Source organism: Terrapene carolina, unplaced genomic scaffold, assembly GCF_002925995.2.
Source record: "Terrapene carolina triunguis isolate 2854851 unplaced genomic scaffold, T_m_triunguis-2.0 Scaffold35098, whole genome shotgun sequence".
Classification (NCBI taxonomy): Eukaryota; Metazoa; Chordata; order Testudines; family Emydidae; genus Terrapene; species Terrapene triunguis.
The window spans coordinates 1,845,919-1,872,978 of NW_020699449.1; the positions used below are offsets into that span (position 1 = coordinate 1,845,919).

The window sequence follows — 27,060 nt, forward strand, 5'->3', positions numbered from 1 at the left end:
TTTATTTGGGCATAAGCTTTTGTGGGTTAAAACCCACTTCATCAGATGCATGGAGTGAAAAATACAGTAAGCAGTATATATATTACAGCACATGAAAGATGGGAATTGCCTTACCAAGTGGGGGGTCAGTGCTAACGAGGCCAATTCAATCAAGGTGGAAATGGCCTATTCTCAACAGTTAAATTAGTTTTATAATTTAATGATCCTGTGTAAGGACTATCCACGCCACAAATGAAAACCAACAAGCCCCTGACCATGCAATAATTCAACATTCCCTAATACAGAAAGAGAACAGAATCGTACACAGCAAATAATTAACAAGCTACACAACCTCACAAATAACAGATAACCAAATTACAAAATGTACATCACTACCTATTTTAATTAAATATTGCTCCAATACCTTCTGTAAAACATTTCCCACCATAAATGTTCTTCAAACTTGGAAAATATTTCTGGTAGGAAATGTTTTACAGAAAATACTAGTTACTTTCAACTCATGTTCCATTTAAAGGTGAAAACCTGTGTTTTTTTCTCAAATGCTGATTGATGGCCTAAGCTTCTTTTAATATGAACATTTGCAAATATTTTGTATCTAAATGCAGGCCTCATATAGTAACGGCCTGATATCATTGTTATAGGAATAATAAGATGCTTTATGTACAAATATAGGAGTGCTATTTGATGCTAAACTAATTACTAATGTAAGCAGCTATTTAAGTATAAAATATTTATATAAATGGAAAATTAATTACTTACTGGCAGTGCTCAAAATTTTTTCAATCCACTCAGGAAGATGAGAAAAATCATCTATCCAAAAATTGTCACATAGAAGCAACAGCTTAAGCTCAAGTCCTTATACAAGTTATTTAATTTTTAAAACTGTTTTGAGAATGACTAACTCTCATATAAAGAACAGGAGGAGGGTGTGGACTTTTTAGAAACAGAATTTCATTTCCTGTCAATCTCGGATAAAATTAAAAGAATATCTCAGAAAACAAACTAAATAAAAAGAAATACTTAACATTAACTTTACAAGTTATCTGGCTCTTTCCTGCCACAAGAATAAAGGCAATTAAAGAAACTTTGCATATGCATAAAACGATGCTTCCTCAGGAGCTGAAAGCGTCACCTAAACCAATGCCAAAGGCATGGAGCCAATGAAAGAGTGACAGCAACCAATCTGAATCTAAACAAGCCTGAAAAGAGGAGCATTTACCTATAACTTCATGAAAATAAGGAGGTTTTAAATAATTCTGAAGTGACCCCACACTCAGACCCCCTGCTACTCTGATTAGACAGCACTCCACAACTAATCCCGTTCATCACTACAAGCAAGCTGCTACAGACAGATAAGAAAAACAGAGAAGACTCAAGAAGAAACCAACCCAAGGAAACCTCCCCAAAACATCAGCATAGATTGGTGAGAGGAGGTTAACTAAAACAATGCCAAGGAATTAGATTTAAAACTCTTGTAATGATTTCATTGGAATACTGAAATGCTGTTGTAACTTAAAAGACTAACAGTTTCTCCTATTAATCACCAGATGGTTAGGCCAGGTACCACTGCAGAGAACAAGGGGTTAAACACTGGTAAACAGAGAAACAATGGGATGTAACTGTATTGGACATTCAGAATATTGATTAACTGGCCTACCTTAAGACAGCTCCTTAAATAGCTTCTTCTGATGAATGATTTAAATATTTTCTTTGGTTTAATAGAATGTAATTAAGATCACTTACTTTGTCAACTATAAACTCACTGATTATTTATTAATAACCAGCAGGTCTACCTTCCCTGAAACAAAGATCCTTTGCCCAGCTATACACATTCTTAGTTATTAAAGGATATACTAAAAAATGGAGTCACAATCATTTTGGGAAACAATACACTTTGGTCTTAATACAGGAAGAGGAAAGCACACATTCAGGGTTGTAATCTCTGTTAAAAGCTCTCCACAATAAGAGCTAAAGAAGAGATTGTAATAGAAATAACCAGTTTATCATTTGTGTTCAGTCATTTGTGTTGTTTAATGTTTTCTTTTCCTTTTTTTAATAATAAAATAGCCATGGTTAATAATTGTGATTATTTTGCTTGGTGTTGAACACGGTGTGCCCTAACGTAAGCAAAAGAACCCCTGTAACTAAATACTGGGAGTCACACGAGAGTTAGCAGTAAGTGAAACAATTAGTAAGAGCTGGCCTACCATTTCTTGTTTCTCTAAACCAAATATATATAGTAATTTTTCAGATCAAATTAATTTTCAGATCAAATTAAATTTAAAATTACCTCTTTCAATTCCACAAACTCAATGAAATGACTCAAGTTCTCATGGTAAATTTAAACTATACTTAAGTGCTTTGCTAAATTGGGGCATTAAGTACCATCCCCACAGACAGAGGTCCAGTAAGTGGGTCTTTGCAGCGGTAGTATAATCAACCAGTCAAATGGCTTATTTTAAGACAGTGGGCCATAACTGTCCAGTCAGCCATGAGACCAGACATTCCTCCCCAGGTGACTCCAATCAGTGCCCGTGACACTGTGGGACATTTCTCAAAATGGCAATCACTAAAATCAAGTCAGAATTGACCTGGATGCCTAAAGTCAAAATGGTAATCAGAATTGTGTGAATTTATGAATCAGTTTCTCATAGGTTGACCAGATGTCCCGATTTTATAGGGACAGTCCCGATTTTTGGGTCTTTTTCTTATATAGGCTCCTATTATCCCCCACCCCATTCCGATTTTTCACACTTGCTGTCTGGTCACCCTAGTTTCTCATGACCTGCAGGACAAGAAAATAATGAGGTATACTACTAGGAAGCAGAATACACTGTGGGACACAGTATTCATTTCTAGCCCCTGTGGTTCACAAGATACTGGATCTGGAATCTATCATTGGTCTCTTAGGCTAGAAGTTGCTTCTTGGCATTGTTCTCAGACTAAATATAGCAAGTACTGGACCACTGACCTAAGTAATTTTCAATCTCTGCTCAGACATGCACAAATATCACCACTGAAATGATCAGTGCACCTTGAATTGTTTTTGGTTTCAAATGTCAAGTGGTAAGCATAGAAAAAAGATGTATGTGATACTTTGGCCATTTTACTATTCTGCGCATGGTAAATGTGACTCACATCTAGGATTCTTCTCCCTTTTCACCCAGTCCGCCTATCTGCCAAACTAATCTTTTTTTTCCAGTTTGGAGGTCTTGAAACCGCTTAAGCCCAAGCCTAGCCACATTCACCTCTATACCATATTTTGGCAATTTTATTTTTTTCTAAATGTTAAGGAATTGAAAACTATTATAGTTTAATTGAAAAAGCACAGTAAGTGAACAAGCTATAACTAGAGGTTCAAGCTATTCCTGACTTCTCCCAACCACAACCCCTCATTCACATATACACTTAACCACTACTCAGTGGGCTCCATTAAAATCTAAGAAGATTCTTTCATCAAGATGGCCAGCATCCGCAAGTTACAACAGTTGTAACAGAGCTCATGCCCACTTCAGAAGTCCTGTAAATGGAAATGACCACGGGGAGACTTTCAACTTTATTCTGCTCACTTTATTGCAGCTTTAGTAGTATCTCATTATCTTCCTAAAATTGAATCTCTTTCTCTCCATGTTTGTCCTGGCAAACTGCTTATATGTCTCTCTGTCCTCTATCCCATATTACACACACCGCAGTGTATACACTATAATTTAAAATATATGCTCACATCTTTCACAGGCCAAGGCAGACAAATTACTGTATATAGTGCTGTGTATTGTACTGTAACTCATTAAACTATACAACTTCATTAAGTGTTGGTACTCTACAGAAAACTAAAGCTCCTAATAAAGAACACATTGTGTGTCTCACACACATACACACAGTCTCTGTGTCACACTCACCTCGCAACCCATACTTGTATTATTGTTGTTACTTCTTGGTACTTCCTGCAATGCACATATATTCTCTGTAATTTTATTCTTTCAAAGTGTGTTGTTTTAGTGTTTTGACTAGTCTATGCATTTCATAATTTTTATTTCTCTTACACCACGAAAGCTTATGCTCAAATAAATTTGTTAGTCTTTAAGGGTACGTCTTCACTACCCGCCGTATCGGTGGGTAGCAATCAATTTATCCGGGATCGATATATCGCGTCTCGTTAAGACGCGATATATCGATCCCCGAACGCGCTCATCGTCGACTCCGGAACTCCACCAGAGAGAGCGGCGGTAGTGCAGTTGACGGGGGAGCCGCGGCCGTCGATCCCACGCCGTCTGGACCCCAGGTAATTCGATCCAAGATACTTCGACTTCAGCTACGCTATTCGCGTAGCCGAAGTTGCGTATCTTGGATCGATCCCCCCCCCAGTGTAGACCAGCCCTAAGGTGCCACAAGTACTCCTGTTCTTTTATTCTTTGAGTAGTAAGTTCTAAATGCCTAACCTCTCCCGGCTGGAGCAAGTACCCCTATGGTAACTTTTTAAAAATATATATTATATCTAGGTTTTTTGTTTCTACTGGTGGCGCACATCTGCACATACCTCGGTGCACATAACAAAATTTATGCCGCACATGGATTGAAAAAATTAGAGGGAACATTGCTCTTGGGATATGACTTTTTCTACATCATCTGCACATAGGCTGGAATTTGTCCCTCTTAGTCTAGGATTTCTCTCTCCTTGCCTCGGGGATTTTGTAGTAATGACTTTTAACACTCAAGTGTCTGTTTATAGTTTCTAAGCTAGTGTCAGGTTTTTCAAGCTTGTTAAGTTCCTCTTGGTTCTGCTGTTTCATCAGCTCAGGCTGCTTTGCTCTGTGTATAGCCGTGGCTAAGGTTAAATCTCTTTACAACTGTGGGTGCTGTGAAAAGTTTTTATCTGTTAACCGAACAATCTGCCTGTCTCTGATATATTCATGTTTTGCATTCCCAAAAATCACAGTTTTCAGCCAATGTTTGCAGAGCTCTTATAAAAGATTCACCATTTTCCCTGGTTCTTGAATTCTCTGGTGGAAACACGCTCTTTCATAAACCACATTTCTCTCAGGTATAAAGTATGCATCAAACATAGCCAGAATCCTTTCATAGTAATCTTTTTGACTACCTTCAGTAAAGTCAAAGGATTTAAAGACACGCTCTGCTTGCTTCCTCATAGCATAAAGAAGATACCTGCCTATTTCCATTTTCTTTATGGTGCTTGGTAGCAACGCAAAATCTTGCAAAATATTTTTTTCAGTCTATCCATTCTGAATGTTTGTCGAAGCTGAAGTTCTCTGGGGCACTGAAGAATGGTATTTTGATGACATCCTGCCACCTTTATTGCTTTGTTCCTTCTGTTTCTGTTCTTAGGTTACTCCTCACACCACACCACGTACTTCTGTCCCAGACATGGACTGGTCATAGAGCTTGCTTATATGCACCAGATGTTTTCATCACAAGATCCTTTAATGCTCTGTAAAGTCTGGTATACATTTGTTTAAATAAAGTATTTTACACACAGTGCTACCTAGTGTAAAATATAATTGTGTAAAAATATAATTAGGAAGGCCAAAAAAGAAACCTCACTTCTTCAAATGCAACTTCAGATGCAAGTGAAGTTTTTTACCCACAAAAGCTTATGCCCAAATAAATCTGTTAGTCTTTAAGGTGCCACCGGACTCCTTATTGTTTTTGTGGATACAGACTAACATGGCTACCCCCTGATACTTTTCACCCATCTACTAGAATTCTTTGAGGAGGTCAACAAGCATGTGGACAAGGGGGATCCAGTGGATATAGTGTATTTAGAGTTTCAGAAAGCCTTTGACAAGGTCCCTCACCAAAGGCTCTTAAGCAAAGTAAGCAGTCATGGGATAAGAGGGAAGGTTCTCTCATGGATTGGTAACTGATTAAAAGATAGGAAACAAAGGGTAGGAATAAATGGTCAGTTTTCAGAATGGAGAGAGGTAAATAGTGGTGTCCCCAGAGTCTGTACTGGGCCCAGTCCTATTTAACATATTCATAAATGATCTGGAAAAAGGGGTAAACAGTGAGGTGGCAAAATTTGCAGATGATACAAAACTACTCAAGATAGTTAAGTCCCAGGCAGACTGCAAAGAGCTACAAAAGGATCTCTCAAAACTGGGTGACTGGGCAACAAAATGGCAGATGAAAGTCAATGTTGATAAATGCAAAGTAATGCACATCGGAAAACATAATCCCAACTATACATATAATATGATGGGGTCTAAATTAGCTGTTACCACTCAAGGAAGAGATCTTGGAGTCATTGTAGATAGTTCTTTGAAAACATCCACTCAATGTGCAGTGGCAGTCAAAAAGGCAAACAGAATTTTGGGAATCATTAAGGAAGGGATAGATAATAAGACAGAAAATAGCATATTGCCTCTATACAAATCCATGGTATGCTCATATCTTGAATACTGTGTGCAGATGTGGTTGCCCCATCTCAAAAAAAAAAGATATATTGGAATGGAAAAGGTTCAGAAAAGGGTAACAAAAATGATTAGGGGGTATGGAACAGCTGCCATATGAAGAGAGATTAATAAGACTGGGACTTTTCAGCTTGGAATATAGACGACTAAGGGGGGATATGATAGAGGTCTATAAAATCATGACTGGTGTGGAGAAAGTAAATAAGGAAGTGTTATTTAGTGCTTCTCATAACGTAAGAACTAGAGGCTACCATATGAAATTAATAGGCAACAGGTTTAAAACAAACAAAAGGAAGTATTTTTTCACACAACGCACAGTCAACCTGTGGAACTCTTTGCCAGAGGATGTTGTGAAGGCCAAGATATAACAGCATTCAAAAAAGAACTAGATAAATTCATGGAAGATAGGTCCATCAATGGCTATTAGCCAGCATGGGCAGAGATGTCCTAGTCTCTGTTTGCTAGAAGCTGGGAATCGGCGACAGGGGATGGATCACTTCATGATTACCTGTTCTGTTCATTCCCTCTGGGGCACCATTGGCCACTGTCGGAAGGCAGGACACTGGGCTAGATGGACCTTTGGTCTCACCCAGTATGGCCGTTCTTAACAGCATAATACAGTTAAACATTCCTTTACTAAACAGTGAAACCAAAGTGCACTGTTGCCACAGAGACAACAAATAAGTGTATATTGCGGGTGCCCAGAAGGTAGGGAACTGGGCACTTAAATGTAACCCAGTGGAATGTGTACATTGCTAGCATGCAAAGGGAAAGAGCAGGGCTCGCAGAGCCTGGAGTGGAGTGCCTGTGTTCCTAGTAAGTGGGGAGAATTTCCCTGGTGGGGCACAAACAGAGCTCCCTCCCACTGTAAACAGATGGCAGTAATTCACCCAGGATAACTGGGGTAACCCTGAAAATGTGTCACAGTGTCCCCTTCTAGATTGTTTTTGTTTATGTTTTATATGAGTGAATTTATAACTTTGCCCTCTGACCACACAACCCTCTGTCCAACATAAGAAGACTGAGTTCTACTTTGCAATTAATTATAATATTTCTGCTGTGACTGTTTGTCTCGTAAGTCATCCACTTAGGGAAGAGAAAAATACCATGTATGTTATGTAATCCAAAAACTGGCTCATTCATCTCAGCCTGGAGTCCGGGATCTAGTGTTGAGAATATTTAGTCCTTCAAAGAAAGATGGGAAAGTATCTGAGGAAGCTCTCAAATGAAAGGTATAGATAGATAGATAGATAGACAGACACACACCTTTAGTCAAAATGGACTAAAAATGCATTGGTAGCCAGTGCAATCCCATATGGTAAGACTGAGACTTTATGTTTCACCCTGTGTAAGAGACAATCCATAGTTGTGCCACTGTGTTTAGCAGCCAAGGATAGCAGGTGCCTGACTCCTGAGGCGCTCTCTCCCTTTTGTAGATTGCTTAATAATAGAGTAAGGATCACACTGCAACATTTAGAGGAACTGATTAATCAGGAAGCCAGAATGCATTGTGGGAGAAAAAATGAGACCAGAAAGGTGGACAGACCACTGGAACCACAGCCCTCAGGTTTCTGTAAACTACCTTTGTGTGCAGTCTACCATTCCTAAGAGAGGAAGGCAAAAAATCTTGGGCTCTTTCACTTAATTTCTGGGTTTCTCAAGGGTCTCACATCATATCTCCAGTTCCTGTTTGATGTATAGTAAAAGATGCTTTATAGAAATGCTTATGTATTTGCTTGTGACTCTTTTGGATTTTGTCAATTTTCTCTTCCCTACTGTTCTCCCCAGGACCCATCAGGGAATTCAAGGAGAAGGAACACCACTGCTCCCCCAAGCCAAATGCAATGCTGACTAGGCCAAGAAAGAACCTACCGCAATCCTCTCACAATCCCTTACGTGTGCTCTTTTCAAATTCTGGACATGCTCCAGACATTGAAGTCAATGTTCCTGTGTTCTGTTTGATCTTTAGCTCTAGGTTACATTATTTATTTAATAATGAGAGTTAGGTCAGAGGGCAGCACCTCTAGAAACTTTGCTTTGCCTTGCATTATGTCACCCTCCTTTTCCATCCATTTTTAGCCCTTCCACAGAATAAAACTAAATTTATCTATAAAACAACAGAAATGTAGATGTCGCCATCTATGTGATTAAAGTACATCTTCATGTTATTTTGCATGTTGATTAACAAGTCCTAATATTTTCTGCCATAAAATCTATTTGCTTTAAATTGAATACATTTATTCAGCTCAACCATTAATGTTTGTAATTATATAGCACAAGTTACTTTATTTCTTTTTAACTTTAAGGCATGTCGTTTTCTAACTTATGTTAAAGGTTGTAAAATTAAAATGTTGATTTGGGGAAATAAAATGTAGTGTAATATATGTTTAGTAATATTTTACTTTCTGCGATGACACTTGTTTTCTATAGAAATATTCTGCAGCATAATTAATGCCCTATATATTCAGCAATATTTAGGTTAAAAATTAGTGGTGCTATTTTTGTATAAATCAAACATAGGCATTATGGAAAGCTAAGGAGCCTATGACATTTACTATATTCCTGTTCTAGCTTTTATTAAACAAAGGCACCAAGATGAGTCTGCAGAAACCTTAGTCTGCATCCATTTGGGTTGGGTCTGGAGAAAGATTTAAGAGGTATATTGTTAGAGTATGTTATTTAACATGTTCTAACTAACACTTTCTAAAATTGTAGTGTAGCGAAATACTAGCAAGCTTCAGCTTGTCCAGTTTAACACATGTTAAAGATTACACTGCCTTGTCTACAATAGAATTTTAGAATATGTTAAGTCATGTTGAAGATAAAACGTGAAAATGCTACATGAAACTAGAGAAAAAGTTATTTGATAATAGTAAAAAAAGTGGTGGAAAATCTACTGTCCAAGACACTCTTTGTATAAAATTTCTATATCCAAGTTTGCTCCAATTTGAAAATTCTGATTAAAAGAAAAAGAGAGGAGAAATCCCATCAAAGCGAAAGTTTATTCAGAGGAACGGTGACCTGTAGGGCAGTAAACATTCACTAATTGAAAGAAAATCATCCCAGAAGTCAGAGCAGAGGGCAAAGATGGTTCCACAAAGTGCTCTGGCCATTGCTTAACTACTGGTAGCCCCTGCTGTAGCAATCATGGGATGCATGCTATAGTGAGGTATACAGTCTATGCTGCATGCTGCCCTTGAAAAGCTGGCATATTTCACTTCCATAGCAAGGAAATCATTTACCTTCCCCTACATTCTCTGTAAACCCAATGAGAGCGGTCATAGACTGCAGCTGCAAACAAGGAGCCAATGGCAGCATAGCAACCAACTAAGCCATACTGCCCATACTGAGTAATGTACAGATGTACCAAGATCACTGAGATTTAGGCCAAACTTTCCAACAGATCCTTAGTCTCTGTTTCCCAAGAAGGAAACTTGCAGTATATTTTACCTCTCCTCAAAGCCACAGCTCTATGATGGTAAGTGCCTCATTTTCATGCACAAAGATCAGGATATGAGCTATAGTTGCAAATACAGAGGCTTTAAAAATATGGCAGTTTAGTTAGGAAAACATGCTTCCCATTAATTTTGAGCTGACCCCTTACAGTATTCTACAAACTAACAATGTACAATAGAACCTCAAAGATACGAACACCAGAGTTATGGACTTACCAGTCAACCAGACATGCTGTGAAACCGGAAGTCATCAATCAGGCAGCAGAGGAGACAAAAAATGCCCCAAGCAAATACTGTACTGCCTGGGGCTCACGGCTTCAGCCACGGGGTGGTTGGGGCTGCAGCCGCAGGGTCGGGGGAGTTTGGCTTTTGGGGGTGGGGGGACGGCTGGGGGCTTCTAAGCCGCGGGGCAGAAGCTGGGAACAGAGCTGCGGGACTGAAGCCCCAAGCCCCAGCACTCCCCCCAGCTCTAAAGCCCTGAGACCTCGTGCTCCCAGGGGGCAGAAGCCCTGAGGCCCCCGCTGGGAGCCCTGACCCCCCACCCCCACCCTGCAGCTGCAGCCCCAACTCCCCTGTGGCTGAAGTACCTACAGTCTTGTTCAGAGTTACGGACCATTTCAGAGTTATGGACAACCTCCATTCCCGAGGAGTCTGTAACTGAGGTTCTACTGTACTGAGGAACCCAGCAACAGAGAACTCCAGCAACAGACAAAAGGGGAGACAAACAAGTGCAAAATTCAAATCAGTTTCTGAGAACATGAGACTGGTGTATCCTCTCATTGACATGTACTAACCAGCTTCCACACTTGCTTACCTCTCCTTTGTCCCAGACACCACAGGCAGAAAAACAAGACACCAGGAATGCAGTTTAAGTAGGCTGTAACTCAAATAAGGTAAGACAGCTCAGGCAGTTAGAACAAACAGATGGGGTTTTGCACTGAGAAGTACAAAGTCATTACATGAATAAAGAAAAAAATAGCAGAGAAGTCCAGTTTGTAAGAAAAAATTTATTTTTAAAATGCAAAAACTAATAGTGACTATAAAATATTTTTATAGGAATGGTGGGTGATAGTGTAAGAAACTAGGCAGATTTTTGTAATTTAAGGTTAATTTTTCTTTATGTTTGGGGATGTAATTATATGCACTAACACAAAAGAAATGAGTTTTAATTGTTCCAGATATTATAGCCAAAGAACATATTTTTGTAATAGATATTGGCTATGACTTGTACCATTTTTACCTTAACTTGTCGTGCTACTGTAACTCTAAAACTGATTATTTTGGAGATGCTATGTTCGTTCAGAACCTTTCATTATTTTTTCCATAGCCCACTGATCAGTGAACATGATTGCTCAGGGGATTGGTAATTAGTATTTGGAGGCTTTCAGCTCTAGTTCATCATTCCCAACATAGTCATGCTTAGAGATGGAGTTGTTCACACATGATGTGTGTCTAGAGGCCTATGTAAAATGAGAGGGGGATTTCATTACTTCTCCAAACAACCAAAGAGCCACCACCAACTGGTCCATGTCATTAAGATTATCAACAGAATAGCCAAAGAATGACTTTTCATAGCGTGTGAAAAACCTCTTGCCCCTCAAAGTCAGTGTTGAGGCCTGTTTACAGGATAGGGGAGAAAGCTTCCATTGCTGCTGTATCTGTTTTATGGATAAAATGAGGACTTCACTCTTCAGTACTGCCAATACAGCATTTTCATGGGCATTACATTTTGACGAGGAGAAGGAAAACAGCTGGCTGAAATTGTGGAGTTCTAGACTCTACTCATAAAATCTAGACTCTAGTGACTGTCATAAATGGCAGTGCAGCTAGTAGCTTCGGCTTGTCTACACTACCCGCCGGATCGGCGGGCGGCGATCGATCCAGTGAGGGGGTCGATTTATCATGTCTAGTATAGATGCGATAAATCGACCGCTGAGCGCTCTCCTGTCGACTCCGGTACTCCAATAGAACGAGAAGCGCAAGCGGAGTCGACGGGAGAGGATCAGTTGTCGACTTACCGCAGTGAAGACACCGCGGTAAGTAGATCTAAGTACGTCGACTTCAGCTATGCTATTCACGTAGCTGAAGTTGCGTATCTTAGATCGACCCCACGCGGTAGTGTAGACAAGCAACTAGGGAGCCCAGTTCTTAATCTTGTAGAAAGTAAAGGCTTCCACATTGTTGTCTTAACCTTGCTATAAAAAGTATTCTTGAAACAGTTCAGAATTCTACCCATTGCCCAACTAACAAAAGTTTCAGTATTAACACTTTCTTTGCAATTCAGAGCCCATGCCTTTAGTAACCTTTCTGGAAACTCAGAAGCCAACTACTGTGTGCATGTAACCATCAACTGACAAAAGGCTTGCTTTTCCAAGTTACAGATGATTTGCCCTTAAGGCCAGGGTAGAGAATTTTCATTCCTTTGCCTGCAGTTTGCCTGTGCTTATCATAAGCATAATTCTATGCTTGTCAGTATTGTTACCTTTTCTGTTTTTTTACAAGAATTAAGTTCAACATGAAAAATTTAAAAGGAGAAAGTTTTGACATCCCAAAAAAGTAGATCAGTCCTCAGGAGAGTATCCCATAGGGTTGGAAAAGTCCCAGAGAAGGAATTCATAGCAATGTTAGCTGTTTACGCCGTATGCACCACTAAAAAAAGATTTAACTATGTATGGGGCTCCTGTGTGTGAAAGTCTGCATCATCATCACATATTCTGCCCACTCAAATTCATTATATGGGCACTAGCATGAAAGAATCTTTATAAAACTATGTCACAAAGGCTGAAAGGTATTATGTAAGCTACAATAAATAAACCTGCTGAAGTTATCCATGATTAGAAGAAGAAAGTCATAAGTAAACTACTCAGGCCCCAACACTTAGTTCTATACTAAACTAAGAGGAGACTGCTGTTTTAGCAGTGTATTTTGAGGAAAAGGTTTTTTAAAAAACAGAAAATTCCAAAGATTATGCAGCTCCTAACAAAAACAGATGATGAATTTAACTTCACTTGCCATTTGGCAGAACACAAAAAGAGTCAGAATAAGAGATTTATTATATTAAACAACTTTAGCTAGACGTTTGTTTGGCATTTTCACCAAAAAAGCCATGAGTTGAATGAACAACATAGACTGCACTACCCCTTTATCCACAGAAGTGGTCACTCTAAGCCAGAGTAGAGGGACATCAGTGAAGTACTTTTGTATTATGAGTTTTATTACGAGTTGTATTACATTTACGAGTTTGTATTACGAGTGTACTTTTGTATTACGAGTTTTAAGCCAAATCCTAATAATAATAATTGGGCAATCTTATGTACTTGTAATAATAAACCTACAAATGCAGATTAAACATTTTGTAGGAATCCAGGACACTTTGGTAAGTCCCTATGTAGGAAACGAGAAAATATAATGCCTTGCATGGATAGTTTTTATGCAATTAAAAATGTTAAAATAGTCTTAACATTAAATACCTTTATAGTGAACTTTCATTTATTGGACAGTGTTCTTCATTACTTCCATTTTACAAATCATACCCAAGCAATTAACGAAATGGAGGGATGTCACTCATTTTAATTTTTGTGCTGTGTGATAAGTACTTTATTTAGCACTGAAAGTTATACAAGTGTAAGCAGTCATTAAATTGGAAATTAAATCTGTATTGATTTAGTATTAAAACAAATTTCAGCATATTGCATACCACCATCTGGTGACTATATGTGGATGGAAAATTGTTGATCTGTGAAGAATGCCCAGATAATTGTAATTGTTTTCAATAAAAATTATAGAGAAGCTGTCTATCTGGTTTAAGTGTAACACAGTTTTTAAAAATAGAACTATTCATAGTAATAATGCAAACACATAGATGGAACAAAGAATGATCAAATTTTCAAAATGTGCTTTACTACATAAAAAATGTAACAACTAAATGACAATATGGGCATCAGGCTGATGTGAAACAGCCTTTTGTATTCACCCAATTATTATCTTTGTAACAAGAAACTGGATATAAAGCAGTAGGGTTCCATGGTTACTAAAGCAGATATTTCCACAGATAGTGAAAAATGCCATTAGATTCAAGCTAATTCAATGTGACATTTTACCAAGCTACTGCACTGTAATACTACTTTATGTGATGATGGAGGGTGGGGGGGAATAAAACATCTGAGGATTTCTTTGGTATGACTAGCATTAAAAAATTCCAAGGCTTTAAGTCAGTAAAAATTTGTTAAACTTTAAAGTCATTGGTTGATGATTAGTGTAGTTCATCATCCTCCACATTTTATCTAAGCAGTTGTTTCAGCCTAATTCTAGATCACAGTCCAATACCCACTCCCAACCTCTCTCTGTCCACTGATCAATACGAACAGTTTGCCATGCTATTCCTTTAGAAAATCAATATCACCACCCTACTGCTTTGAGCCCAGGCACCTCACTGTCTCTTGATTCACCTACAAAGTGACATCCTTTCATTTCACGTATCTTTTTCCATCCATCCCAATATTGTCCTCAACAAAATCTCATCCATGAGCAAAAGCCTACCTCGTTATTGGACTCCCTTCCAACCTCAAGTTTTGTCTTCTGACTCCTTATAATCACTATTCTTAAAAAGCACTACACTTTCTGTAACTTTCCAGGTCTTTTTCAAAACTGCTATTAATTAGCTCTTTAAACAAAAATATCTCATTTGATCATTTCTTGCTCATCAAAAGATATCCAGTTTCAAACTCAATTCCTCAGCAAAGTTCGGGAGAAGGTGACCCTCTCTCACCATTCCAACCACCTTCTCTAGCAAAAATGTCTGACTGACTTCAAACTGGGCATTGACCCTTTTATATTGAGACTGCCCTTCTCCAGATAAATTAGTAAACCAAACACTTTTGCTTATGATGGTTCCCTTCCCACTTGATGGTTGTGACTTCTGGTGTTACTTATCACACACCTTCCTAAGAATTCTAACAAGAAACCAGTATGTCCGATAATCTCCTTCTCTAATTTGAATTCAACCATTTCCTTCATTCATGGAAGATGTACATGTTACTTCCACGCTACATGCTAAAGAGTGTCTCAGGTTTCTATCCTTCGCTCTATTGGCTCCCACATACATTTTTTGTCAGCTATAGAAGTTGACTAATGAATAGATGCTACAATCGGTCTTTTCTCTATTTGACATGTCATTGCTATCAATTGTGTATATCAATTCTGTATCGATGACTCCCAGCTCCTATCCATGTCACCTTTCTGTCTCTCAGTTTTCCCATCTGTGAAGTCCTTTGAAATCTACTGATGAAAAGCACTACATAAGAGAGAGGTATGATGATGGATGATTGATGATGGATGATGATGATTCCCTGCTTTCTTGCCTGGACTCTGGCAGCTGATAGTTACACCAAAGCATCCTATTCCTGAAGGACTGAAATGTCCTGCAGGGACTTTTACTCTCTTTCTGAGAGACAAGCCCACATCTGCTCCCCTATGCCTAACTCTACCATCTTTCTCCTTAACTCGGACAACTTTGCTCCCTAGGCCAGAAATCTTGGGCATCATCTTGGATGAGCTTTCTCTCTCCTACTTCTTCTTTGTAAGAATCACCAATTCCAGAATGCTGTCAATTTCATCCTGACCTGAACAATGCTTCCCCTGAAATCGATATTCATACCTTAAATCGGTTCTATTTGGGACTGTCTGAAGCCTTCCCTAATCCACAAGGGCAGAGGAGCTTCCCTCACCGTATTACCCTAACAGGGGCTGGCCAACAATTGTTGGGGACACCAGCAATCACTGGAGAGCACAGTTCCTGTTAGAAGATGCAGATTCTAACTGTGTGAGAAGAGGGGCAGCAGGAAAGGGTGTGGCTCCAGCCACAACCCAGTCCCTCTGCACCCTCCTCTTGTGTGCATGGCAGAATCTCATGCTATTTTCAGAGGATCAGAATACTTGCAATCAGAATACTCTCTTGCTCCAGAAAGAAGGCCTGCCCAATATCTCTGAGTCCTTGGTCATCTTCATTGGCTTCTAGTCATCTAAGAATCCAATTCAAATTCTTTCTTTCAAACTTCACCGTGAACTTGCTTCATTCTACTCCTCTGACCTCCCATGAATTTACTCCCGAGATAAGACTCATTCACCCTGCTCCTCCAATCCTGGCTTCCTATGTTCCCTCCATCCTGCTCTCTCAAAGTTATGGAGTCACTTTCCCTTTCTGAAGCTTACCCTTCTCTTTATCTTATGACTGACCCTCTCTCCAGAGTGTTTTGTGATATATAGAACAAATCATATAGTAATGTATTATCCCGTCATTCCCAGGAGTTACAATGTGAAGACCAGAAGGAATACCACTGAAAATGCCTTGCTACAAATTGAGGACCCATTCATTCTGTATTTATCTATGTACATTGTCATGTTAGTTTATACCGTGTTCTTTTTTTAACAGAAATTAACAGATTTGATTCCATATATGACAAAAATTTCAAATCCCAAATCCCAATAATAAAACACAAACAGACAAAATGAGCACAATTCGAAAAATAGTCCTGTCTAAAGAACAACCTTACACACACATGCTTTTCTCTAACAAATAAAAATGAAACTAGTCTTACAACAGAATTCAAAATATCCAAACTGCCATGAAAATAATTGCTTTGCTCCTGTTTAATCAACACTTTCGTGTATCCTTCACTAATATTCTTCAGTGAGATTTATATCATTTTAATTCTTCCAGATCTGAGATCTACCTTCACCAGTATTTTACATGAGTCAGATAACAGCAGCAAGAATAAACGGATTTCAAATATCTAACGTGCCTAGATTGTTTTCCAAAATTTAAAGGCCCTATTCAAATTTTTTGGATTTATGGACATATATCATACCTTGGCGCATCATATGCATCTTCTACATGGCTCCAATCTACATATTCTGTTCAGTATTCTGTCTTTATCATTATACTAGTAGCTGAAAGCCCATGCTGTCACACTGGCATAACTCAAAGTCATGTGTGTAAAAAAGCCAAAAATGGTGGAGAATTTAAAAACGGGACAGTGACAGACCACAAATATCAGTGATGATTGAACCTGGTGATTTTCTGAACAAAAGGAGTTCTAAACCATGCTTGTAGCTGTTTCCATTGCTTCACACTGACTCAGCAGACATTCTAGGCTTCAGAGTGATGTTTGGATTTAGTGCGTGTTGATTGTGCAGTTGTGTGTGTGGTAGTGTTGATCTGTTTGGGGCAGGGTTGTGTTAGGAGATTTGGGAGGGTAGCAAATGAGGAGTGTATGCTGCAGTGAGGGGGCTGTTTGTGTTTGGGGTTATTGTGCATGCTGGTTGTGTTATGCTGGGAGAGAGTTGTATGGATTTGTGCAGGCGGCAAATGGGGCAGTGCTGCAATTAGGGGCACTGTGTGTTTGGGGTTATGTATGCTGGTTGTGGTTTTGTGTGTTGATTTGTGCAGGTGGGAATTAGGTGCACAAGTGTGGCAGCTGGGCCAAGTAGTCCACCCTCTGTGCAGTCTCCCTCATACAACCCATTAAACTGTTGCATGCAAAGTAGCAGTAGAGTATGGGTGATTTCTTGAGTTACCTCTGATATCACAATGGTCTAGGACTCATGGCACTGTACAGATACATGCATTACTGTAGCTGTACACCATACAAAAAGTGTAATTTGTGAAGTCGAAATGTTCTGAAATTTAAAAACTGGACTGGAACAGACACGAAGCCCAGTGATGATTGAACTTGGTGAAATTCTGAACAAAAAGAATTCTCAACCATGCATGTAGCTGTTTCCATCACATCACACTAGCTCAAGAGATATTTTAGGCTTCAGAGTGACATTCTTAGACTCTTTTTATACAGATGCTAGTGCTGCTCTCTAGGAAGGGTTTAGCTCCAAGCGCAGTTCAATACTTAGGCCATGAGCAAAATTTCTCAATTTATTAGTCAAGACACAAATCCTCCCAGCATACCATCCTGTGCATCAGCTTTATCCTGTAACCTAAAAATATTAACCAGACGGGGGGGGGGGGGGAAAGAGGGAGATAAAAACACCTTACAACAGCCAGCAGAAAAGGCCTTTTGTAATGTGAACAAGTATCCAACACAAACTGTTGTGAACTCAAACTCACCAAGCCACTCCCTTAAATATATGGGCTAAGTAAACCATTCAAACAACTTTGCTAGATAACTAAGAATGTTCTACAAGAAAATCAAAAAATAGAACAAAGCACTGTTTAAATAATTGTCATGAATATAAATTTATAGTAAAATAACCATTTTATAGAATTCCACATTTTTTTCAGAAAAGAATGCAAAGGAAAACTTATGGTAATAAAAATGAAACTACTAGCAAAGAAAATTAATTGTAATAATAAATCATACCCTCAAAACTAGTAACTGTCCCCTCACTATCTTTTTCTTTCCCCCAGCTGCTGCACTGTTTCCCATGTTTTCTTTAATTTTCCACTCTTTACCCATTTCCCTTCAAATTATTGTCTGTGTTGGACAAGAATTCTCAGGCATTACAGATACTAAAGCAAAAAATAACTCCAAAAAGAAATATTACACATTTAAACACTCACACACATTCATTATGGCCCTGATCTTGCAACTGACTAGGTGTGGCACACAGACCTGTTCCTGCACAGAGCCCCACTGGGCTCCACGCGGGTATGGCAACTGCAGTTGTGGAATCAAGATATACAATTTACAGAAACACTCTTATTTGCATAAAGATTGAGAATTGAACTGTATAATGAATAGGGTGCAGTATTTATCCACAGGATACTTTCAGAAATTAGCTCCACATTCCCCAATTGCTGCCATTGTGGTCAGCATATTTGAGACATGCTAGTTCCGTAATCTCTGTCAGTCTTGGCCCTTGGAAGATATAGAAGGCTCTCTTGTCACAATTCAAAGCCAAGATGTATCTTAACATGGTTCATCTTAGTAAATTATTTTTTCAATCTTAGATTCACCAAAGTAGCAGTTGCTAGTGATCTGTGAATTAAGTGGTGGGCTGGAGAAAGGCTCCTTAGCAAAATTACAGGATAAAGTATATTCTTGTGATAACAGATTGTGCCACCCGATACCCAGAACTCGTAGCTCTATCCTCTATGGAGGTAGACAAGGTGGCTTTGCTAGCATTATTCAGCCAGATGGTGTTTCCCTGTGAGATTCTGACTGATCAGGGGGGAAACTTTATGCCTGATCTGCATGAAGGACTATGAGAGAAATGTGGGGTTCAACAATTTCGTTCATATTCTTACCACCCCCAGACTTAAGGGCTCTTGAGAGATTTAATTGAACCCTTAAAATTATGTTCAAAACTTTGAGCAGCCTTCAAAACCTCCAGTCAGGCTGGAGAGAGAGAGGGAGAGAGAGAGAGAGAGAGAGAGATGAGTGTCAGCCCAAGAGAGAAGACTGCTAGGAGCCGGTAACCTTTAAGTGGATACCCTTGAGGGACCTCAGAGGGGGAATACAGATGCAGGGGCCCTCTAAACTGTGACCCCTTCATTCTAGGCCCATCTACTTCCTCCATTTCATGGCTTTCACACAGGCATTTGTCAGTGTCATGATCTGCGCCTTCTGTTGCTCAGCAACCAAATGAGTCAACTGTCATTACAGTTCATTTTGTAGTACTTCTGATGCAGCTGAGCATCATCTAATTATGGCTGTCAAAATGCCTTCAGCTTTTAATATTTACTGAACTTAACTGTACTTAAATTTAATGTAAATACATTTTGTTATAAAATTAATGTGGCTCTATTAAGTACTTATGCTCAAAGAATGATCAAGAAACTAAATATTTTTCTATGATTTATAAACGGTCTCCATTTACCATATAATAGCAATACACAATGTATTTTGGAGGGGAGATTTTCAAAGTTAGAAAGGGCAGTTAGGTACTCAACTCTCAATGAAGAAAAAAAAAAAAAATCAATCAGTGGGAGTTGAGTGCCTAGCTCCCATTTGTGAAACTCTTTAACAATTTTTTTTATATTAACTAAATGGTAATTAGAATGGTTTGAAAATGTTTCAGTGGAACAGTTTTCCATCAAAAATGTAGTTTAGTTGAAATGGAAACGTTTTGTGGAAACGTGGATTTTGACAGAATTTTCAATGGGAAACAGTTTAAACAAATCATTGTGAGGTCAAAATGTTTCACTAAAGTAAAAAAATTGTATTGTGACTTCATTATTTTAACTATTGAATTAAAATATTAATTTAATATACTAGATTTATATTTAGTACTATTTATGTGTGTTATATTTAATATTTTATAGAGAGACTTTCAACATTATTGAAATGAAACATTTTACCTTATCAAAACAAAATGCTTCAATATTATCAAAATGAAACTACTTGATATTTCAGAACTGAAACTGTTCAGAATTTTCAATTAAAAAAATATTGAAATTTGGGAGTTTTATTCTGATTCCAAACAAAAACTAAGAATTTCTGTTCTGTTGAAAATTACATCATCTCAAAATTATTTTCCACTATGTCTTATGATAGCAGTGCCTAACAATCAGGTTGAAGAGCACATGCTTAAAAAAATAAAATCCTTACCCATTTTATACATGCTGAGATTATTAAAATTGAAAGAATTTGAAAAATCTAATAAACGTTTAACTACTTATGCTAGTATTAAATTTCACTTCAGAATGTGAAAACAGGCTCAACCGTTTCTAGTCAATGCATGTTCAGGTTTTTATACAGTAGCTAAATGCTTCAGTGTCCGAGTTGCAAACAGTGCAAGGAATATTTATTTTCCACTGGAAATACAAACAAATTAAATGGAAACGCTTCTTTGGGTCTTCCCTCTCTCGATAAGGCCTAATTCTGAGCCAAATCTGACTTGACAGTGTGAAAATTTATAAAATTACAAAGTGCTTAGTGTCCACTATTCCTCCTTAGGGGTCACTCAAATAGATTTCTTTTTTAAATTTTATTTAGTTATTTGGAAGACTCAAAACCTATTTGTAGACTAGAGGGGCATTCAGCACAAATATCTTAAAACTTGCTTTAAAATACTTTAAAACGCACTAATCAGAACTTTGCTAAATTCTTGCCAGAACATGTCCATGTTCTATGAGGATTAAGTAAGTGTCTTTGCTGGTCGGAATTTTACAATATTATGTGTTTTGCAAAATTGCTTACTAAATTACTTTCATATTTCTTGGGATCGAACATAAAAACTTTGTGTTTAAAGGAGAGCTGCCTATTTAGGTAGTTTTTAATATATCAATACATCAATGCTGTATTTGAAAAGTTCATCTTTTTTTCCTACAGTGAAGTCATAATATACTTGAATTTATAAAACCAATCATTTCCAACAAAATGTACTATTCAATGATGCAAAACTCAGATATATGCTACTCACATGATTTGAAGTTATGGTCCTGGTCCTCTTTACTTTCTCAATATTATCACAAAGTGTAACGAGAGCTCCACTGTCTTGTATTTAAATGCAAAGCATTTAGACTAGAACTAGAATCTAGAAAACATTGCTTTTTCTACTGTGCTTTTGCAATATTTTTAGTAAGTTGATCAGTTTGCCAGCTTACATATTTAAAATGTCACAGTTCTTTCTTCTAATTCAGAAGTGACCGAATGCATGGACATAATTTGAGTAACACCATTAGTGAACATCACCTGCAAACATTCCCATCATCATAACTGGATGACCAGAAATAAATCGGCACCTACATAGGGATGACATGCATTATGTGCAGCTTTAGCAGATGATAAAGCAACCAACATAACATAATATGAATTATCTCCATCACCTTTCTGGTCACCAGTATTTTCAACTAAAAATCATTTTCTGATAATCAGAGTGAAAAATGTAAAGTCTCTCTCTCTCTTACACACACACACACACACACACACACACACCAACCCCCATGGCACCTTAGACTTCCACTACATAGCAAGTTGACTAGTTGTCTCCTCACACTACCATAATGCTGTCCAGTTAACAGTCCAGGAGAGAGAACCTCTCTGGCTGTGGGCATCACAGTTAAGATGTACCTTGATCATTCAGTCTCCACTCATGTGGAGTCTGCTGTGTAGCAGTAGATCAGGGGTCAGCAACCTTTCAGAAGTGGCGTGCCGAGTCTTCATTTATTCACTCTAATTTAAGGTTTCGTGTGCCAGTAATACATTTTAATGTTTTTAGAAGGTCTCTTTCTATAAGTCTGTAATATATAACTAAACTATTGTTTTATGTAAAGTAAATAAGGTTTTTAAAATGTTTAAGAAGCTTCATTTAAAATTAAATTAAAATGCAGAGCCCCCAGACCGGTGGCCAGGACCTGGGCAGAGTGCCACTGAAAATCAGCTTGTGTGCCGCCTTCGGCATGCGTGCCATAGGTTACCTACCCCTGCAGTAGATAATACAGACCCAATTCAATGGAACACTTAAGCACATGCTTAATGTTAAGCACTTAAGCAAACTCATTGACTTCAGAGATCTGGTTATACATTTAAATGAACTACATGCTTATGTACTTTGCTCACGTGGGCTTAAGACACCAAATCTGTCCCAATGATTTCAATGAGGCCCTAAAGAGTTCTCTCAAATAGTATCCTGGATTTCCTGATTCAAGTAATGCCTGTTTAACTATTCGTTGTTTTTTCTGTTGAACTCAGTTGAGTCCCAGATTATTTTTCTTTTTAGCCATTTCCTTTAAAAGGAGCAGTTTATATTAAGGCCATTCTCCTTCAAACACAAGACTCAAATTTCATTACTTTCTGAGCTGCCCACCAAATCACTCCTATCTTGTTTTTTTAAATGGAGCTCCTCACCATGAAGTAATTCTACCTCATCTGTTTGCTTTAGTCAGCTGAAACAAACAAGAAACATCTTTCAAAATGAGCTTTAATTAAAAAAAATTAAACTTGCCATGACTTCGGCTCTCCAAAGTGGAGATAATTAATACTGTAGAGATCCATATCTTCAGTGTGCCATGCAAATGTTGTTTTCCACATGCCAAAATAGAGATACGGGGTATTTACACCCTCAATAGAAATTCCACAGTCTTCACCCACAACGTCCAATATTGTATTGAGATGGGCAATATTCCATTCATCAATATCCTGGAACAGAGACATAAAATACATTAATAAATACTAAAAATAATATGACTACCAAATGAAAACACAATCTGCTGAAATGATTCCAAAAGGTATTTTAATTGAAAAGAGGAATGAAAAATAACACAATCAATTATCAAGAAATTTCAACAGTACAATACATACACTCAACATTACTAATTAAGTGGTATAAACCTTATCTAATGCTGCAATATATTAATACACCAGTACAATATTATAAGCGCTTAGGGGGCCTGCTGAAGTCAACTGGAAGACTCCTATTGAATACAATGGGCTTTGATCAGGCCCTAAGATTGCAAGATCTTCAGAGCAGAGAACACATTGTCCTAGAGGTTTGTACAGCATCTAATTCATTGGGACCCCGATCCTGACAGGGGCTATAAGTGCAGCTACATTAAAAATAATTGCCAAAAGAGAATAAAACTCTTTTGTAGGTATATACCTACAAGCTAGGACCCTGTTCAAAAAGGTATGGATGCATATTTTATTTGGTTCCAAAGTAAAATCATGCAATATGAAAGTGTTTAACAAACAGTATCTTAAAACAGACATTATTTTATTTACTTCTGAAAGTTCAACATTGTTCTGTAAAGGATAAAAAAAATAAAATCACTAAGTCACTTCAGAAACATTTTTAATCATAATAAAATATTGGACAATAAAATACATAAGGGGAAATCTTCTGAGGAATTGCATGGAATTTCAGTCATTTTAATCCATAGGAATTCTGTATTTAAAGCCCTACATGTTGTTTTTGCTGTATTTTATATTTACCCATTAAGTGCAATTCTAATCTCAGATGCTAAAGTATGCATCACTGTGTGTGATGTACAATAACTAACTGAGATCAGAGCTGTTCCCTAAAAGTAAAGAGAAGGAAATCACATTTTATTATAACAGCAATCACGAGTACCAGTAAGGTAGAAATTACTAGATATATAGAGATACAGAACACCAGGACATTCAAGCAAAATAATTTAGGCCCCAACTCAAGAAAGCATCCCTATTTAGGATAGCACTTAAACATGCATTTGAGAGTCCCTGACGATAACAGGACTTAAACACATGCTCACAGATAAGCAAGACCAAATTTCTTCCCATCCTCTACTGAAGCTCTGCACAGTTCTGGGAAATCTCACTCAAGTTTGGGGAAAGGAGTGATGAAATGCCAGCATCCCTACTGCGCAGAATTAGGATTGTGATACATTGTCTGTGATGTCTGGTGGTTGTGCAGTCGGCGAGGCAGCATCTCTGAGTAGAGGAGGAGAGGGTATGGATCATTAAGTGTCTTCATTTTCATATCCTTGCTTCAGAGGTTGTGTGTTACATGTGCAGCAACCTTAACTGATACACAAAGTAGTGATTCTATGTATAAACTTCTGAGCTTCTTAGTTTTAGGAAGGATCTCTGACCACAAAGACTACTTTAATGAAGAACAACATGGGCCCCTAAGATGGAGGTGCACATTCACAAAGATTCTGGTTTTTATTAAATGAGTTTATGCCAGCCAGAAAATAAAAAAATAATAATAAAAAAAAATTACAGGGCGAGCCAGCAAATAAAACTCTCAGTTCAGGTTTTCAAGATTTTCTTCAAAACCACAAAGGCCACAAATAAAATTATTTTAAACAAAAGCCCAGATTCTGGTGTATAAATGTGAACTAAAAATATATGTGATGAAGAAACAGTCAGTTATGAGGAGTACTGTCAATATCGCAAAAATTAACCTAGTTGTAAACTTAGGAAATAGTTTTTCCCTTAGATGCTGCTAAAAAAGTGCCCCTTTCAAATTAGTAATTGTATGCAGAGTATAAAAATCATGAGACTCAAAGTAAACTTAAAGGACCAAATTTAATTAATTTTTACTCAAATAATTAACAGATTTACTTGAAAATCCCTAGAAGAATAAATCTTTGCTCACAGATTATATGTTGTAAATTTAGGGCAGATACACTGTATTCTTTCTACAGAACAAAGACACTGAATATCTGCTTTAAGTGGAAAACCGAAAACAACCTTAACCATGGAGATTCTATTGTGCATCCATAATGTTGTTTTCTTACAAATAACCAACAAGGCATTAAGGTATACTCTTTTTATAGCCCTATCTTTTTATAGCCAGTCAACCTGTGGAACTCCTTGCCTGAGAAGGTTGTGAAGGCTAGGACTATAACAGGGTTTAAAAGAGAACTAGATAAATTCATGGAGGTTAAGTCCATTAATGGCTATTAGCCAGGAAGGGTAAGGAATGGTGTCCCTAGCCTCTGTTTGTCAGAGGGTGGAGATGGATGGCAGGAGAGAGATCACTTGATCATTACCTGTTAGGTTCACTCCCTCTGGGACACCTGGCATTGGCCACTGTCGGAAGACAGGATACTAGGCTGGATGTACCTTTGGTCTAACCCAGTGTGGCCATTCTTATGTTCTTAATTTCTCCTACTATTCTGAGTCACCAATTTATCTGATACTAATTTCCTGTATCTATGGCTTTTTGGTCCTTTCCCCACCACTACCAATCAACACACTGACAATTTTCTTCCAAAAACAAGGCCAAATTTCCATATGAACATAGAAAAACAAATGACTGTGGAATATACAAAATACACAACCCCTTCAGCCTATACATGATCTATTTGCATAGCATGGAAGTTCTCAGCCTGGGAAGAAATGTTGTTAGAGTTTGGACGAAAACATTTTAGGTGGTTATTAGCTAATGATGGTCTAAAAATATTTTGGCTAGTTTTTAATTCTTTTTTCATCCTCTTTGAATATATAAGAAAATCAGTTTTATTTCTGCAACTGTAATGTTGCAAGATGTTACTTTATAAAATGGAAAATACTGTTTTGGTATTCCAAACATTTCAAAGCAAAACATTTGCTCAGTGTAATATGGAGTTAAGTCTCATTGACAATAATGTAACTGTGTTTAATTCTCACAATTGCAACACTGACAGCAGAGAAACCAGGAGCTCTAAAAGTGTTACTCAGCTCCAACATCTCAACGCTTAATAAGAATACCTCTCAAAATTCAAAAGTCAACCGGCTATTTTATATTTAAATATCCAACATTAAATTAACAGTGCACAGGCTCATTCATATGTAATGTTTAGTAGACAACCACTTGATTGTAGAAAAGCAGTTAGAATCCATTTATTCGTCATCCTTGGCATATGGAGAGAATGCAATCAATATTTATTCTGGGCATTTATGGAAAACAGAGTTAATATTTTTATTTAAAATCTTTCTGGAGCTAACCTAGATTATAAAAAATGTTATTTAATTGCAATAAAAAATATTTATATTTCTAATCTACGTATATTTTAGGAGCATATTTGTCAAATGTAATGGGTGTTTTTTTCAGAAAACACCTCAGGCAGTCTGACCTAAGGGACAAAGTTGTGCAATAAGAGGTTATTTTTTTATTTAAAAGATGAAATACCCTTTTTCCCTGGTTATCTTATTCTGTAACAAAGAACAATTTTTTTTGTAAGTTTCATACTTATAGTGCCTAATTATCTATAGCCCTTGCTGTAGCACATTAGACTTAACTTTTATTTCCTCTGAGAAGTGCTGCCTGAACTTTCCTTTACAGGTAACAGTTCAAATGAAAGATCATTAGTTCCCTTTTTCCTAATATGTTGGGTGACTGTGGGCTAGTCTACTCTAGAATCATGACACTGGCTCAGCTGTACCGCTGTAGCTGCACTGCTGTAGCACTGCTAGTGCAGACGCTCTGTGCTGACGGGAGAGAGCTCTTCTATCGGCACAATTACTCCACCTCCCCGAGTGGCATCAGCGGGAGAACTTCTCCCACCAACCTAGCACTGTCCACACCAATGCTTAAGTCGGTGTAACTTACATTGCCCAGGGAGGTGGCTTTTCCACAACCCTGAGCAACTTATATTATAGTGAAGTAAGCACTAGTGTGTATAAGCCCTGTTTGTTACTGTTAACTACTGTCCAGTGTTCATATGGCTCTATTAACAGCATTTGAATCAACTTTCAACACACTGTGGAGATGGAAGTGGAAAGCTTGATGTCTCTAGTAAAGGTATGAAAACTCAC

The 27,060-nt window shown here is 37.8% G+C and overlaps 1 protein-coding gene across 1 annotated transcript in view; it reads right to left on the bottom strand.

The window, feature by feature from the left end:
- LOC113405360 (lysine-specific demethylase 4C-like) overlaps nucleotides 1–27,060 on the bottom strand; it is a 390,365-nt gene that overhangs the window by 327,176 nt on the left and 36,129 nt on the right. Inside the window, exon 5 of the mRNA XM_026646511.1 lies at nucleotides 22,784–22,977. Within this exon, the coding sequence (XP_026502296.1) occupies nucleotides 22,784–22,977 (194 nt within the window). The remainder of the gene's footprint in view (nucleotides 1–22,783; nucleotides 22,978–27,060) is intronic.